The sequence below is a fragment of the Equus caballus genome, chromosome 15, assembly GCF_041296265.1.
Source record: "Equus caballus isolate H_3958 breed thoroughbred chromosome 15, TB-T2T, whole genome shotgun sequence".
Taxonomy (NCBI): Eukaryota; Metazoa; Chordata; class Mammalia; order Perissodactyla; family Equidae; genus Equus; species Equus caballus.
The window spans coordinates 83,376,325-83,391,232 of record NC_091698.1 but is presented as its reverse complement, the minus strand read 5'-3'; the positions used below and the strand labels follow the sequence as shown (position 1 = coordinate 83,391,232).

The window sequence follows — 14,908 nt, the reverse complement described above, 5'->3', positions numbered from 1 at the left end:
TACCTTCCTGTCTTTCAAAACTCTCATTCATATCACCATTGGTTATGTCCTTCAAAGACTTGTTAAAAATTAGTCAAAGTTTTTTAATTAATCTAATTTTTCTTGTGGCCAGCCTGGTGGCATAGTGGTTAAGTTCACATGCTTTGCTTCGGCAGCCCGAGGTTTGTGGGTTTGGATCTGGGCGCAGACCTAGCACTGCTCATCAAGACACGCTGTGGCGGTATCCCACATAAAGTAGAGGAAGATTGGCATGGATGTTAGCTCAGGGACAATCTTCCTCAAGCAAAAGGAGGAAGATTGGCAACAGATATTTGCTCAGGGCCAATCTTCCTCACCAAAAAAAAAAAAAAAGGAAAATTTTTCTTTCTTAACCAAGAATTACAAGTAGCTTCTTTTAAATTATCTAGTAGTTTTTCATTGTTTTCTACATCATCTCTATTTCAAATTTTTAGAGCTAAACTTTAAGGCTCTTGAGATGGAAGGCTCTTTAGATGTGTGGTGAATTATGAAAATTGTGTCTGAAAGATTTATGAAAATTGAGTATTCAGAATTCCAGATATCTCTTAGATAAGTGAAGCAAGTCAAAACAAAAGCATTTAAGTTCCATTTGAGGATAAATTGTTGTGTTGATTAATAAATGAGCCCAATTTAATTTTAAAAATAAGTGCTAGGCACAGTTGCCAGTTATCCTAACTTTTCTGTTGCCTTTTAAATGGTAATTATTCATATTTGAGTACCAGTGTATTTACTAAGGTGTGTACTAGTCGTGGTATTCATATCATAAGATGCCATGAAGACCTGAGAATTTAGTGCAGTTAAGTTCTATTTCCGCAGTTCAGCTTTTGCTTAACACATCAATACCTTTCTGTGTGGCATTTTCTTTTTTCTTTTTGTGTAGAAGATTGGCCCTGAGCTAACATCTGTGCCAATCTTCCTCTGTTTTATGTGGGATACTGCCACAGCGTGTCTTGACGAGCAGTGCTAGGTCTCCGCCCGGATCCGAACCTGCGAACCCTGGACTGCCAAAGCGGAGCTCGGGAACCCAACCGCTACGCCACCTGGCCAGCCCCTGTGTGGCATTTTCTGACACCACTTCTTCTACAAGGGGGTTTCCACAACCACATCCTCAGATGCTTTACTTACATTTACCAGTTTATTATGAAGGATACAATTCAGGAACAGCCAAATGGAAGAGATGCATAGGGCAAGGTATGGGGGGCAGTGTTGGTGAACGGCTTTCACCAACCTGGAAGTTCCTCAAATCTAATTGTTGAAGGGTTTTTATAGAACTGAATTTCCAGTTCCCACTTCCCTTCCCAGAGGTGGCAGGGACAGGGTGAGAGGGCTAAAAGTTCCAACTCTAATCACATTTCATCTTTCTGTTGACTAGCCCCTTTTCTGAAGCTGTCTAGGAGGCTCTAGGTCACCTCATTAACATAAACTCAGGTGTGATGGAAAGGGGATCCTTATGAATAACAAAAGATACTCTTATCACTCAGGAAATTCCAAGGGTTTTAGGAGCTTTATGCCAAGAATGGGAACAAAGACCAAATATATTTTTATTGTATCACACTGTCATACTATTAAAAACATTAGCATAAGCAAAACTGCCCTTTCCCTCAGTTTCTACCAGACTTTTTTTTTTAGGCAGACTTACATGGTTGAATTAATTGTCCCATTGTCATTTGTGTAATCAGACCTACCCTTTATGTATTGTATCATCAATTCTCAACAGACTTGAATATCTTCAAAATGAGGATTACCTAGAGTGCCATAGGGTCTAGAAATCCTGTTATAAATTAGGAACATCATATATATGGAGAAAAAATCTTTTAGTTTACTGATACTGGGATTGTTTATTGGTAATTGAGTAAAGAGGAATTGATTGTTCATCAAATAGGGTTGAGCTGGTTAGTTAATAAGTTCATTTCCCACTCTTAAGATCTAAAGATTCTGTAGAAAGATAAACATTAAAAAATGTATGTAACTCAGTCCCCGAGCAAAACATAAGCAAATCTTTAAATTGGACTAAGAATGTGCATTTGGTTGCTTGTTTTTTTCTCTCTCTCTCTGCTCTCCTTGGCCTTTTTTTTCTTTTGTGAGGAAGATTGGCCCTGAGCTAATATCTGTTGCCAGTCTTCCTCATTTTTTTTTTTTTTCTTCTCTCCAAAGCCCCAGTACATAGTTGTGTCTTCTAGTTGCATGTCATTCTAGTTCCTCCACGAGGGATGCTGCCACAGCATGGCTTGATGAGTGGTGCGTAAGTCCACACCTGGGATCTGAACTGGTGAACCCTGGGCTGCCCAAGCGCATGTGGACTTACCGTTTGGCCACAGGGCCGACCCCCCTGGTTGCTTGTTTTCAAGTATGATTGGATTGTTTTGCTCGGTGTACTGAAAGCTGATAATATCACTTAAAATGCTACTCATGACTAAACATCAACCATTATAAACAATTGTATAGATCCTCTTTTGTTAGTAAGCCACTGACATATTGCATGTTGTAGTAAGTTGCCTCAGAACTTACTTGTGTAAGTAGCACAACTTGTCTTGATTATAAAAGGAAAAGCATGCATTTTACCGGATTTTGATTGTAATTATAGAATATATTTGACTAAATCTAATAGAAACTAGTATTGAAATAATAGGGCATTTATTTAAAATAAGGTACAATATAAATATATATTTCAAGCATTACATCTTCAGGGTTTCTGTTAATGGTATAGTTCAGACATAAATCAGTTTCAGGGGTGACAAGTTTCTCTCTTTAACATATTCTAGTGGAAAGTTTCTGAGATGCTGAAAACAGTCATTTTAAGCTTTGATATTCTCTATAAGCTTCAGAAATTTAGTTTATAAATTTATAAATTAACACATTTTTTAAAGCAGTAGTCTAATGATTGTGATGCTTGTTCATTAGGAATTGAATTAGAAAACATTGAACTTTGACTCTCAGATTCTTATCTTGATTCCATTAAGGTTGAAGGATGCCAGATTGTTGTTGTTACTGTTATCTCATTTTGTATGTGTTGACCCTGTCATATTTCCCAAATAATTCTGAAAGCAACTACATTCTAGTTTTATCATCACATAAAAATTACAGGGGCCAGCCCTGGTGGCCTAGTGGTTAAGTTTAGTGCACTCTGCTTCAGCAGCCTGGGTTCAGTTCTTGGGCACAGATCTACACCACTCTGTTAGTGGCCATGCTGTGCTGGAGTCCCAGGTACTAAAAAAAAGAAATAGAGGAAGATTGGCACAATGTTAGCTCGGGGCAAATCTTCCTTAACAACAACAACAAAATGTATGTATATATTTAGATTACTGTCTTGGACTCCTGCTCACAGCTTCTCCTGTGGAAACACTAGAAAGTATGAACATTAAAGAGCCCTGGGAGGGTGTGTATGTATTTTTTTAAAGAATCAGCTTGTGTTCTTTAGAAATCAGAGCTTGTAAATTGAGACTAACTGTCCCAATGGATTTTGTATGCTGGTGGATTTCTTAGAACATTATAGTAGGAGCTTAGGAAATAATGATAGAAATTAAGAGTACATTGCCACTAATTGTGAAGGGTGTTTTAGATAATTCGCCTATCAAGACAAGTTATACTGTGACTCAAAATGAACATCTCCTTTCCTGATGACCGACCTATATTATGAAGTTTGTGGGCTATAAAAAAAAATCTTCCCTTAACACTAATTTTTTCTTCCCTTAGCACCATCGTTCTTAGAAAAGTACTTATCATCTTCTCAACATCCACCCCCTCTTAGTCTCACTACAATTTGATTCTAACCCACTCTCGTCCCATCAGCCATCAAGAAACTGCTTTCATTAGGTCTTATGATCTAATTCTCTGTGGCACTTTTGGTTTTCATCCTACTCCACTTGTTCATTGCACTTCAAACTTAATTGTTTCCTACTTCTAGATAATTCTTAGGTCTTTCAGGAGATCTTTGCTAGTCTAATCTCTTCCTTGTTTTGACCATTCCTACTCAATATTTTTTATTGATTCCCCCTCCTCAGCTTGCTTATTAAATGTTTAATTCCTCAGAGTTTATTTACTGGTCTTCTCACTTTGCATTCCCAAGGTGGTCTCAGTCCCTTCTAAGATTTGTAGTACTATTACTATGATAAAGATAGCCAGATAAATATTTTTAGCTCTGACCTCTTTTCTTAAGCCCAAAACATTACTAAAGCCAATGATTTTGTTCCTCCATATTTTACTTAAATCCTCTAGGCCTTCATGGAAAATGTTTTCTTCCCTCAAATTGATCTATAGATCAAATGCAATTCCAATGAAATCTGAATTGAGTTCACAGAATTAGACAAACTGATTCAGAATTTTATATGTGGAAGAACAAAGAATTAAAAGTAACCAAAACAATCCTGAAGAAAAGTATTAAGTGGGGATACTAGTCCTACCAAATAAAAAGATTTATTTAAAAGCTCTAGTGTGTTATTGGCTCAAGGATACATAAAATAGATTAATGCAATAGACTGTGGCACCCAGAAACAGACAGTATAGGTAGCTCTGTAAGGAAAGGATGAGCTATTCAGGAAATCCTGCTGGGTCAATTGGTTATCACTACGGGAAAACTATATACAAAAGATGAGAAGTCTCTTCCACATATCGTGTGCTTAAAGTGTGCCATACACATATTCCCTGTCTGTGGGAAGGGTCGGAAAGGTTGCCTGGCTACCTTAAGCAGCCAGGCAAGATATATTTGTATGATTGCTTTAATAAAGAGTGGCTCAGTTCAGTGAGCTGGGATTCTGGGGACCAAGTGATTGTTACTGTTTTTTAAAAGGTAAGAGGGCAGGAGAAGAAATGTGATATAGTTATACCTTATTTAATAAACTTTGTTCTGCTTTTTTCATTGCTGTGCTTTTATTCTTTAAAGGTCTGCTCTGTGATTTGCTGTGGTCTGACCCAGATAAGGATGTGCAAGGCTGGGGAGAAAATGATCGTGGTGTTTCCTTCACTTTTGGAGCTGATGTAGTCAGTAAATTCCTGAATCGTCATGATTTAGACTTGATTTGTCGAGCTCATCAGGTATGAAATATAAAACTTTTGGATATTTTAATATTTATTAACTTCACACAAGTTCGCTCCTTTTATTTTTGAGGAAACTGAGATCCAAGAAAGCTAATTATACGAGGAAAGCAGTGGGAGAGGTGAAGCCTGAACCTTGATCTCATAATTAACAATCTTATGATTTGTTAACCCTTTCTCACTCTCTAAGAGGAAATATTTCAAAAGAATATATTTTTGCAGTATACTGCAATGCCAGCAAATTTTTCAGTGATTGTCTAAAGCTTTCTAGAAATACTTGATCCTGTATTAATATGATGTTTACCTGTTATAGGTAATAATCAAATGAATTGTGTGCATTTTGATAAGAGCAAACCATATATAAAAAGACAATTTAACAATTTTTGAGACAGTTGGGAAAATTCGATTATAGACTGGGTATTATATCAAGGAGTCATTATTAATTGTTTTAGCTGTGATGATATTATTGTTATGTGAGAAGGATGTCCATATTTTTCAGAAATGCATACTCAGGTATGTAGAGGTAAAACGACATGTCTAGGATTTGCTTTAAAATGCATCAACAAAGAAAAAGGGGGATAAATGAAACAAACGTAGCAAAATTCTGGTAATTGAATCAGGGTGGTGAGTAAATGGGATTTTATTGAGCTCTTCTTTGTCTGCTTTTGCGTGTATTTGAATTTTCGTTCTTAAAATACATATACAATGTAGGTTTGTTTGTTTGTTTGTTCTATGTCCTCCTCTACCACTAGATTGTACATTCTTTAAGGAGGGGATCGCAACTTACTCACCTTTGAATATCCATTGCCATGTAAATTTACTGACATACTGTAGCGTGCATTTAGTGTTTGTTGAATAAAAATTAACAAAAGCTTGTTTTAACAATTTAATATATTAAGTCTTCACCCTCTCTAAAACATAATTGGTATGAAATACATTGAAAGACATTTTAAAAAATCTTTTTTGGTTACTTTTAAAATACTAAAAGTATTTGAAATTCGTAAATATAATATTTTTAAATATTCTTTGTTAATTCTTTGTCTGTTAAGGTAAAACCTAAGTGTAAGCTATAGATCTCCATTCACTGGTCTTTTCAGAAATGGGTGATTTTAAAAAGTCAGGTTACTGATCTACCTTAGTTTGCACGGTCTTTTTCCAGACACCTCCAATATCTATTCTACTTAATCAAACATATTATCTCTAAAATTAAGAGATTTATAATGTGAAACACAAACTAAAGATATTTCCTTTAAAAAAACCTGTTCTTTTAGTAAATGTCTGAATGAATGAATAAGTGAACATTCAAACTAAACTAAAAGGATGTACTGAGTGCCAGGCAACATGCTGAGCTGGAGTAGATAAAGTAACCAAGGTCTTAACAGAAAAGGTTAATATCTAAATTCTACCATGAGATAATTACAGCAGGAACATGTACAACAGGAACATGTACCTGATACTAAGGTAGGAATTATTTTTTTTTCATGTGAATTATTTTGGAGGTACTTTCTTATGAGCAAATATCGTAGGATAATTTTGCTTAATCAAAAGATACCTAAAAGATTTCAAAAGTATTCTTGCCTGCTATAAATAAATATAAAACGTTTACATGTCATTGCCTACCTCTCAAATTTGTAAAGCTGAGAAACGTAAATTGTTTAAATCACTCTGGAATTGACAACAGATTCTAGAAATCATGTTAAATCCTTAAGAAAAAGAATTATACACATAAAAATCTATAAGCAGCTAATTTTTATTAGGAGCTTGGTCTGTGTAAATTAAGCTCAACTTAGTAAAGGTTTCAGTGTCTAGCTACATAATACTAATAGAAAATTAGAGCAAGAAAAACATTCTTGACATAATCTGTCTTTCATTGTCTGGTTATGATTCATTGAATTAAGGATTCTATAGTTGGATTGTAATGCCATCATCTTAAGAAGTATTTGGTGTCCTAGCTCCCTGTAGACTCTGTACCTATTAGCATATGGAAAGCCTTGGAACTGGCATGATTTTTTAACTTTTTAATAATCATAACTTTATTTTTATTTCATTAACAAAACAAGGGTTTTTTTCCAGGTCTTTGTCACGTTAATTTCAGTTAGTATAGATGGTTGAGAATTACCTATAAATAAGTGTTTTTTCTTTTGATGTTTCCTTTGACAGGTGGTGGAAGATGGATATGAATTTTTTGCTAAACGACAATTGGTAACCCTATTTTCAGCCCCAAATTACTGTGGCGAGTTTGATAATGCTGGTGGAATGATGAGTGTGGATGAAACTTTGATGTGTTCATTTCAGGTATGATATAAATATAAATTTATAACAATTAGAAATCTAATTAAAACTATTATCAGAAGAATTTTTCTTTTCAATTTGTGTTCTTTCCTTGAGCAAGTATAGAAAATTGGTTTTATTCAGAAGTGATGATCACTCATAGACTTATTAGAGATTTCTAGTTTCGTTCACAAAGGGGTTCCAGCCTTTTTGGTATATATCAAATTAATTAGAGTCTTAGGGAACCTACGGTAAGTCAGTCATTTTTTTTTTTTTTTAAGATTAGCATCTGAGCTAACATGTGTTGCCAATCTTCTTTTGTTTCCCCTTCCTCTTATCCCTAACTTCCCCCCCGCCCCCCCAGTACATAGTTGTATATTCTACTTGTGAGTGCTTCTGGTTGTGCTGTGTGGGATGCCGCTTCAGCATGGCCTGATGAACCATGCCATGTTGGCGCCCAGGATCCGAACTGGCAAAACTCCAGGCCACTAAAGCAGAGCATACTACCTTAACCACTCAGCCATGGGGCTGGCCCCATGTCAGTCATTCTTGATGCAAGTGTTTAAATTGTTAAATTCCTGTATGACTCCTTGGATAGTGGCTTACCTGCTAAAAGAATGTGAATTCAGTGAATAGTTTATTTAGATTTTTGTTTTGTTTTGCAAGATGAGCGGGTAGGACAGACATTGAGGAAAAAGAATTATATTGTAAACTAGATGAAAATAACATAGAATATTTACCTAAGAAAAAACTTTCCAAATAATCTTAAAATACCCATTTATAAATACAGAACCATTTACATTTTAAAAAGAGACCAACTATAGCTTTAGTGTGCTACTTAACATCATTCGTGTTCACGGACTAAAACAACTTTAATACTTTGGTTTTGCAAAGATTATTTTATGTCCCTAATATGCACACACCTTTTAAATGTATAGGGACTTTCCCATCCCTTTTTCTCTTTATTGCATTATACTGTTTCTATGAACTAGTACAATTGAATGGTAAACGTTTGACTTCTCACTTACAATTTAAGGATAGTAACCAGGCCTTATGCTTCACCAGTCACCATAGTGGAGTTGGATTACTATGTTTTTTTCACTGAGGCGCTATGATTCTCTGAAGAGTTCTAAGAAATGCTTCATAAATCTTCTCTACACACTTTTTGTGTAAATATTGAGATTTTCTATCTATAATGTAGGTTAAAGCTCTATTTATACCCACCAGAATGAATATAATAAAAAAGTCAGACAGTAACAGGTATTGGTGAGGATATGGAGAAGTTGGAACCTTCATACACTGATGGTGGGAATGTAAAATGATGCAGCTGCCTTGGAAAACAGTTTGGCAGTCCCTCAAAAAGTTAAAAATAGAGTTTCTAGATGACCCAGCAATTTTCACTCCCAGCTATATACCCGAAAGAATTGAAAACAGGTACTCGTACATTTATATGCATATTCGTAGGAGTGTTATTTATAATAACCAGAAGGTAGAAACAACCCAAATGTCCATCAACTAAAGAATGACTGGGGTGTGGAATGTCCGTAAAGTGGCATATTGTTTGGCAGTTAAAAGTAGTGAAGTACTGATAGGTGTGCTACAGCATGAATGAACCTCAGAAACATCTCAGTGAAAGAAGCCAGTCACAAAAGATCACACACTGTACGGTTCCACTTATATAAAATAAGCCAGAAAAAACAAATCAATAGAGAAAGAAAGTAGATTAGTGGTGGTTTGGAGTTGCCACAGGGTCAGGGGAGTGGAGAGTGGAAATGAAGAATGATTGCTTATGGGGACAAGGTTTCTTTTTGGGGTAATAAAAATGTCCAAAAATTAGATAGTAACAGTGGCTGTACAACTCAGTAAATATACTAAAGATCATCGATTTGTACATTTTAAATGGGTGAACGTTATGATATTTAATATGTATAAATCAAACTATTTTTTAAAATCTATTTACACATAAAAAATGGTCTGAAGAATTTTTGACTAATTACTCTCTAAATAAATAGTGACAGAATTATGATGAGGACCTAGGTCTTTTGACTCCTAGACTAGTGTTCTTTCCACACCACAGATATATACTAATTTGAAAAAAGTTTTACTTAAATCTAAGGGTTGGATAGTTGATAGGACTCATGTACTCGAGCTTTTGTTATTAAATTATCAACGGAATGACAAATAATAGCAGTATTCCGACATTTGCACACTTTAAATATGAGAAATGTTTGGAACTTTGCTGGTTTTTTATGCGTTTTTATTGCACTTTTACAACAATTCATGTCACTTATTGAAAAACCCACTATTACAACAATTGTCTTAAACTTACTGCACTTGAAAGAATAACATTGTTAATACATTGTTTACTTTAAGATATTGAAACCATCTGAAAAGAAAGCTAAGTACCAATATGGTGGACTGAATTCAGGACGTCCCGTCACTCCACCTCGGACAGCTAATCCACCGAAGAAAAGGTGAAGAAAGGAACTGTGTAAAGAAACCATCAGATTTGTTAAGGACATACTTCATAATATATAAGTGTGCACTGTAAAACCATCCAGCCATTTGACACCCTTTATGATGTCACACCTTTAACTTAAGGAGACGGGTAAAGGATCTTAAATTTTTTTCTAATAGAAAGATGTGCTACACTGTATTGTAATAAGTATACTCTGTTATAATATTCAACAAAGTTAAATCCAAATTCAAAATTACCCAATAAAGTTACATCTTCATGTATCACAGTTTTTAAAGTTGAAAAGCATCCCAGTTAAACTAGATGTGATAGTTAAACCAGATGAAAGCATGATGATCCATCTGTGTAATGTGGTTTTAGTGTTGCTTGGTTGTTTAATTATTTTGGGCTTGTTTTGTTTTGTTTTGTTTGTTTTTGCTAGAATGATGGCAAATATCTTAAAATTTTTTCCCTAAACATTTTAAAAAATGAAATGTGGAAGAGCTTTAAAGACATTCGCTGACTATTATTTTTCCCTTGCTTATTTACTTACAGACCTATTTGATCTTACTAAAACTTCTGCCTCATTACAATAAAAAGGAATTTTAGAGATTGATATTTTTAAAAAATAGGTAAACTGTCCAATCCAGTGATTTAATCAACAGTTTGACTGGGCAAACTTTACAGCTGATAGTGAATATTTTGCTTTATACTGAAATTGCCACTGATTTGGATTTGTGCACTCTAATTTTTAACTTATTGATGCTCTATTGTGCAGTAGCATTTCATTTAACTTTAAGATAAGGCTCATATAGTATTACCCAACTAGTTGGTAATGTGATTATGTGGTACCTTGGCTTTAGGTTTTAATTCGCACGGAACACCTTTGGCATGCTTAACTTTCTGGTAACACCCTCACCTGCATTGGTTTTGTTTTTTGGGTTTTTTTTTTTGTTGTTATTGTTGTTTGTTTTTAGATCCACAGAACATGAGAATCCTTTTTTGACAAGCCTTGGAAAGCTGACTATCTCTTTTTTTCCTCCCTCTGTACGAAGGATGTATTTAAATGAATGCCGGTCAGTGGGACATTTTGTCAACTATGGTTTTGGGTGCTTAACTGTCTAATATTGCCATGTGAATGTTGTATACGATTGTAAGGCTTATGTCACTAAAGATTTTTATTCTGATTTTTCATGATCAAAGTTCATATAATATTGTATAGACATGCTTTGTAGTGAACTATAGTAGCAATAATTTCTGTACATGATCAAGGGTTTATTGCAGCATTTCTTTTCCTGTTCTCTCTTTTTTTTAAGGGTTAGTATTAACAAATGACAAGGAGTAGAAAAGTCAGCATAGAGATTTTAGAAGGAGAACTTACGGGACACAGATTTGTGATTCTTTGGATGCGACACTTTTGGATGTGATTCTAAAAGCTTTTATTGAGCATTGTCAAATTTGTAAGCTTCATAGGGATGGACATCATATTTATAATGCCCTTCTATATGTGCTACCATAGATGTGAAATTCTTGACCTTAATATCGTCTTTGAAAATGTTAAATTGAGAATTCTGTTAACTTACATTTTATGAATTGGCATATTGTATTACTGCAAGAGATTTGATTTTCAGCACAGTGCAAAGTTCTTTCAAATGCATATGTCTTTTTTTCTAATTCCATTTTGTTTTAAAGCACATTTTAAATGTAGTTTTCTCATTTAGTAAAAGTTGTCTAATTGATATGAAGTCTGACTGGTTATTTTGTTCTTTTTCTTCCTTAACAGTGAGACATTTAAACACATTTTATTCAAATAGATTTTAATGTCTTTAACATATATTGAATTGATTCTTTTCTGAAAGTGTTCATGTACTGCATATGATGTATTAGATTAGGTCACACAGGCTTTTATCTAATGTGATTTAAATATCTTCCTAATTGGGGTGCAAGTTGAGCAATCTCTTAATTTTAGATGTGCTCTTAGTAATCATAGTGAAGTGGGTCTAGAAAATAAGCCTTTTGCAGGAGACAGGGCAGTCTTTTATTAATCTCAGTATTAGTCAAAACACATTAATTTGGATCCTACTTACTGGATTTTTTTTTTTAATAATTCATCTAGTCAGTACTGAATATGAAAAAAGTCACTAAGCAAATTAATATTTAGTCATTAAATTTAAAGGATAGAAATTTATCATGTTTAAAAAATTATTCAGGCAGTCTTACAACCACTTCACTAGATTCTGTTCATACAATGTGTTCATTACAAATGTTATTTACTTGGTAACACTGCTACTTGAAATAAATCAAACTTTATTTCTTAGGAGAAAAGTATCCTGTAATTCTAGTGTCACTAATGTATATCATTCTTCCTCTCTAATTTTTAATATTTTCTATATTTAAGTTTCTCCTTATTACAAATGTCATGACATTCAAAATCGTTAAACACTAGATAACTGTGATATGTGATGGGTCACGTGGATTATTAAGGTCAATTTCTATTAGTTCCTTTTTTGTTTTCTTTAAAGATTTTATTTTTCCTTTTTCTTCCCAAAGACCCCTGGTACATAGTTGTATATTTTTAGTTGTGGGTCCTTCTAGTTGTGGCATGTGGGACGCCGTCTCAGCATGACTTGATGAGCGGCGCCATGTCCTCACCCAGGATTCGAACCAGCGAAACCCTGGGCTGCCGAAGTGGAGCTTGAAAACTTAACCACTCGGCCACAGGGCCAGCCCCAATTTCTATTAGTTCTTGAATGGCAAGAATGGACTACATTGGACCCCTTGCATTTGAAGCTTAAACATTCATTGTTTTAATTTTGCCCGGGGACAAATTTTAATCATGATCAGCAAGACTAATTTGTGTAAAATGTTGAGTCAAAGTGCCAGCAAGAAGAATTTTAAAGGCTAAAAGGTGGTTAATTGGAAGTGTGAGAGTGTTCAGAGGATTTATATGCCTTTCAAAAAATAAATTCATTTGAGGGAAAGCAAGGAATATCTTGAGATGTGTCATTTAAGAATATAAAGGTTTATTATATTGAGCCAAGGAATTGAAATATATCTTCTTTCATAAGTTCAGGTACATTCCTTTGTCTTCTTGGCAGCTGTCACTTTTGAACCAAAAGAAGAATTTTTCTTTCACATCTTTATGCTAAAAATGTCTTTAGAGAGGGAAAATGGTCAGGCTTACTCTGCTTTTGCTACCCTGACCGAATCCACCACCTCTCCTCCTTGTGAATCCATTCTGAATCAAAGTTGCACCTGAGAAGACACTTAATAACCTGATTATACCAGTGGCATCCACTTAGATTACTATGTCCCCTTTTTGCTAGTAGATTTCAGTGTTTTACAGTGTTCTTAAATGGTTAAAAAGTGGTTAAAAGGATTTTAAAGTGCCAGCATACCTTACAAAATGAACAATAGTTAAATAAGACCTAAACTGATTCCTTGTAAGTATACAGCTGAAGTTTTAATATATTTATTCTCTTTATAAGGTTTCTTTGACAAAAGTGAAATCCTGATACAGTGTAACAATTTTGTTCTCCTGTTAAAATTGGATTTTACGGGTACCTTTGAAAGCCAGAATTTCTAAACAAATCCTGATTGGGAAATTTAAAAAGTCAAAACTTACTTCCTTCAGCCACCCCTTCCTACATTGGTTGACTTATCAGAAACTTCTTTAATTTTTCATTGTAATTTATTTTCTCATTCAGGTAGCCAGTGTTTAGTAAAACACTTATTTTTACAAGAGGGGCCATAAATCTTTGCTTCTTTCCTCTTAGGGATCTTTGCCAGCTACTGTGATTATAAAATCTTACTTGTAACCTACACTGTTTTGGGTTTCAATAGGGTGGAAGATCACAAATGAGTGTGTCACAGATCCGTTAGAATGTTGGGCATTCCTTCAAAACTTTGTTATAGTTGGCCCTTAGAACCCTTTAGGTCTAGATCAGTCTAAGTGTATGCCACTAGAATGTAAGCTCATATGGGCAGAGATTTTTGTCTCTTGTTAACTGTTGTATTTCCAGCTCCTCAAGTGGTGCCTGGCACATAGTATGCATGCACGCACATGTTTGTTTAATGAATGGCAAGTGAGTTTCAAAAATTATTACTATTTTAACACCTTGGCCTTTTGGAAAAATTAGCCAAAAATAATATAGTTTCAGTTTTCATTTATCCTCATCTAACTGCTTTTTGTTTCTGGAAGAGTCTCAGGAGAAAATTGATCTGGGTCTGTATGGCCAAAATAAATAGTTTGTTGTCAAAACTGTAATCCGTATTTGGTAAAATATTGGTAAATATGAAAAGTCAGTGTTCAGTTACTTGAAGGAACATTTCACAGCTAGCACCTGACAGGCACATTGGGAAGTTGCCTCTTGTTCAGAATCAAACTTCCCAGGGTCCTTATTGTTACTTTCTTGCCTCCCCCTTTCTGTAGTCTAGGTTCTCTGCTTTATTGACCTTAAAGTCATCTTTGTTGTGAGCAACTTCATTTTTTTTTTTTAATGATTTTATTTTTTCCTTTTTCTCCCCAAAGCCCCCCGGTACATAGTTGTATATTCTTCGTTGTGGGTCCTTCTAGTTGTGGCATGTGGGATGCTGCCTCAGTGTGGTTTGATGAGCAGTGCCATGTCTGCACCCAGGATTCGAACCAACAAAACACTGGGCCGCTTGCAGCGGAGCGCGCGAACTTAACCACTCGGCCACAGGGCCAGCCCCTGAGCCACTTCAAACATTTTTAGGAACATACTATAGTTCGTATAACATTTTGTCTTTCAAAAGTAACCTAGTAAATATGAACACTTAAAACCAGGAAACAAAAGTTCAAAGTGTAGAGGCTGTTGCCTCAATATAACAAATAAGGATTATGTCGTAGGCAGAAATAACTATGGGAAAAGATCAAGAAAAAGATATTTTTAGTAAGGAACAAAAAAGAGATATAGTAGCAAAAACTACTCTAGAGAAATTTAATACGGTCCTTTTATCTAATTAGATTGCTCATTATTCTATCCTGATACTTCTCAAGAGTTTTTATCTCTACCATATAAAAGAGCAGTCAGGGGGCCGGCCTCGTGGCCAAGTGGTTAAGTTTGCGTGCTCCGCTTTGGTGGCCTGGGGTTTCGCTGGTGCAGATCCCTG

The 14,908-nt window shown here is 35.0% G+C and overlaps 1 protein-coding gene across 4 annotated transcripts in view; it reads left to right on the top strand.

Moving 5' to 3' along the window:
• PPP1CB (protein phosphatase 1 catalytic subunit beta) overlaps positions 1-11,514 on the top strand; it is a 40,845-nt gene extending 29,331 nt beyond the window's left edge. For all 4 annotated transcript variants that reach the window (XM_070235638.1, XM_070235637.1, XM_023619315.2 and 1 more), the window contains exons 7-9: positions 4,898-5,049; positions 7,210-7,344; positions 9,694-11,514. In XM_070235638.1, coding sequence (XP_070091739.1) covers positions 4,898-5,049; positions 7,210-7,344; positions 9,694-9,798 — 392 coding nt within the window. In that variant the 3' untranslated portion in view covers positions 9,799-11,514. The remainder of the gene's footprint in view (positions 1-4,897; positions 5,050-7,209; positions 7,345-9,693) is intronic.
• Positions 11,515-14,908: the final 3,394 nt, after the last annotated feature.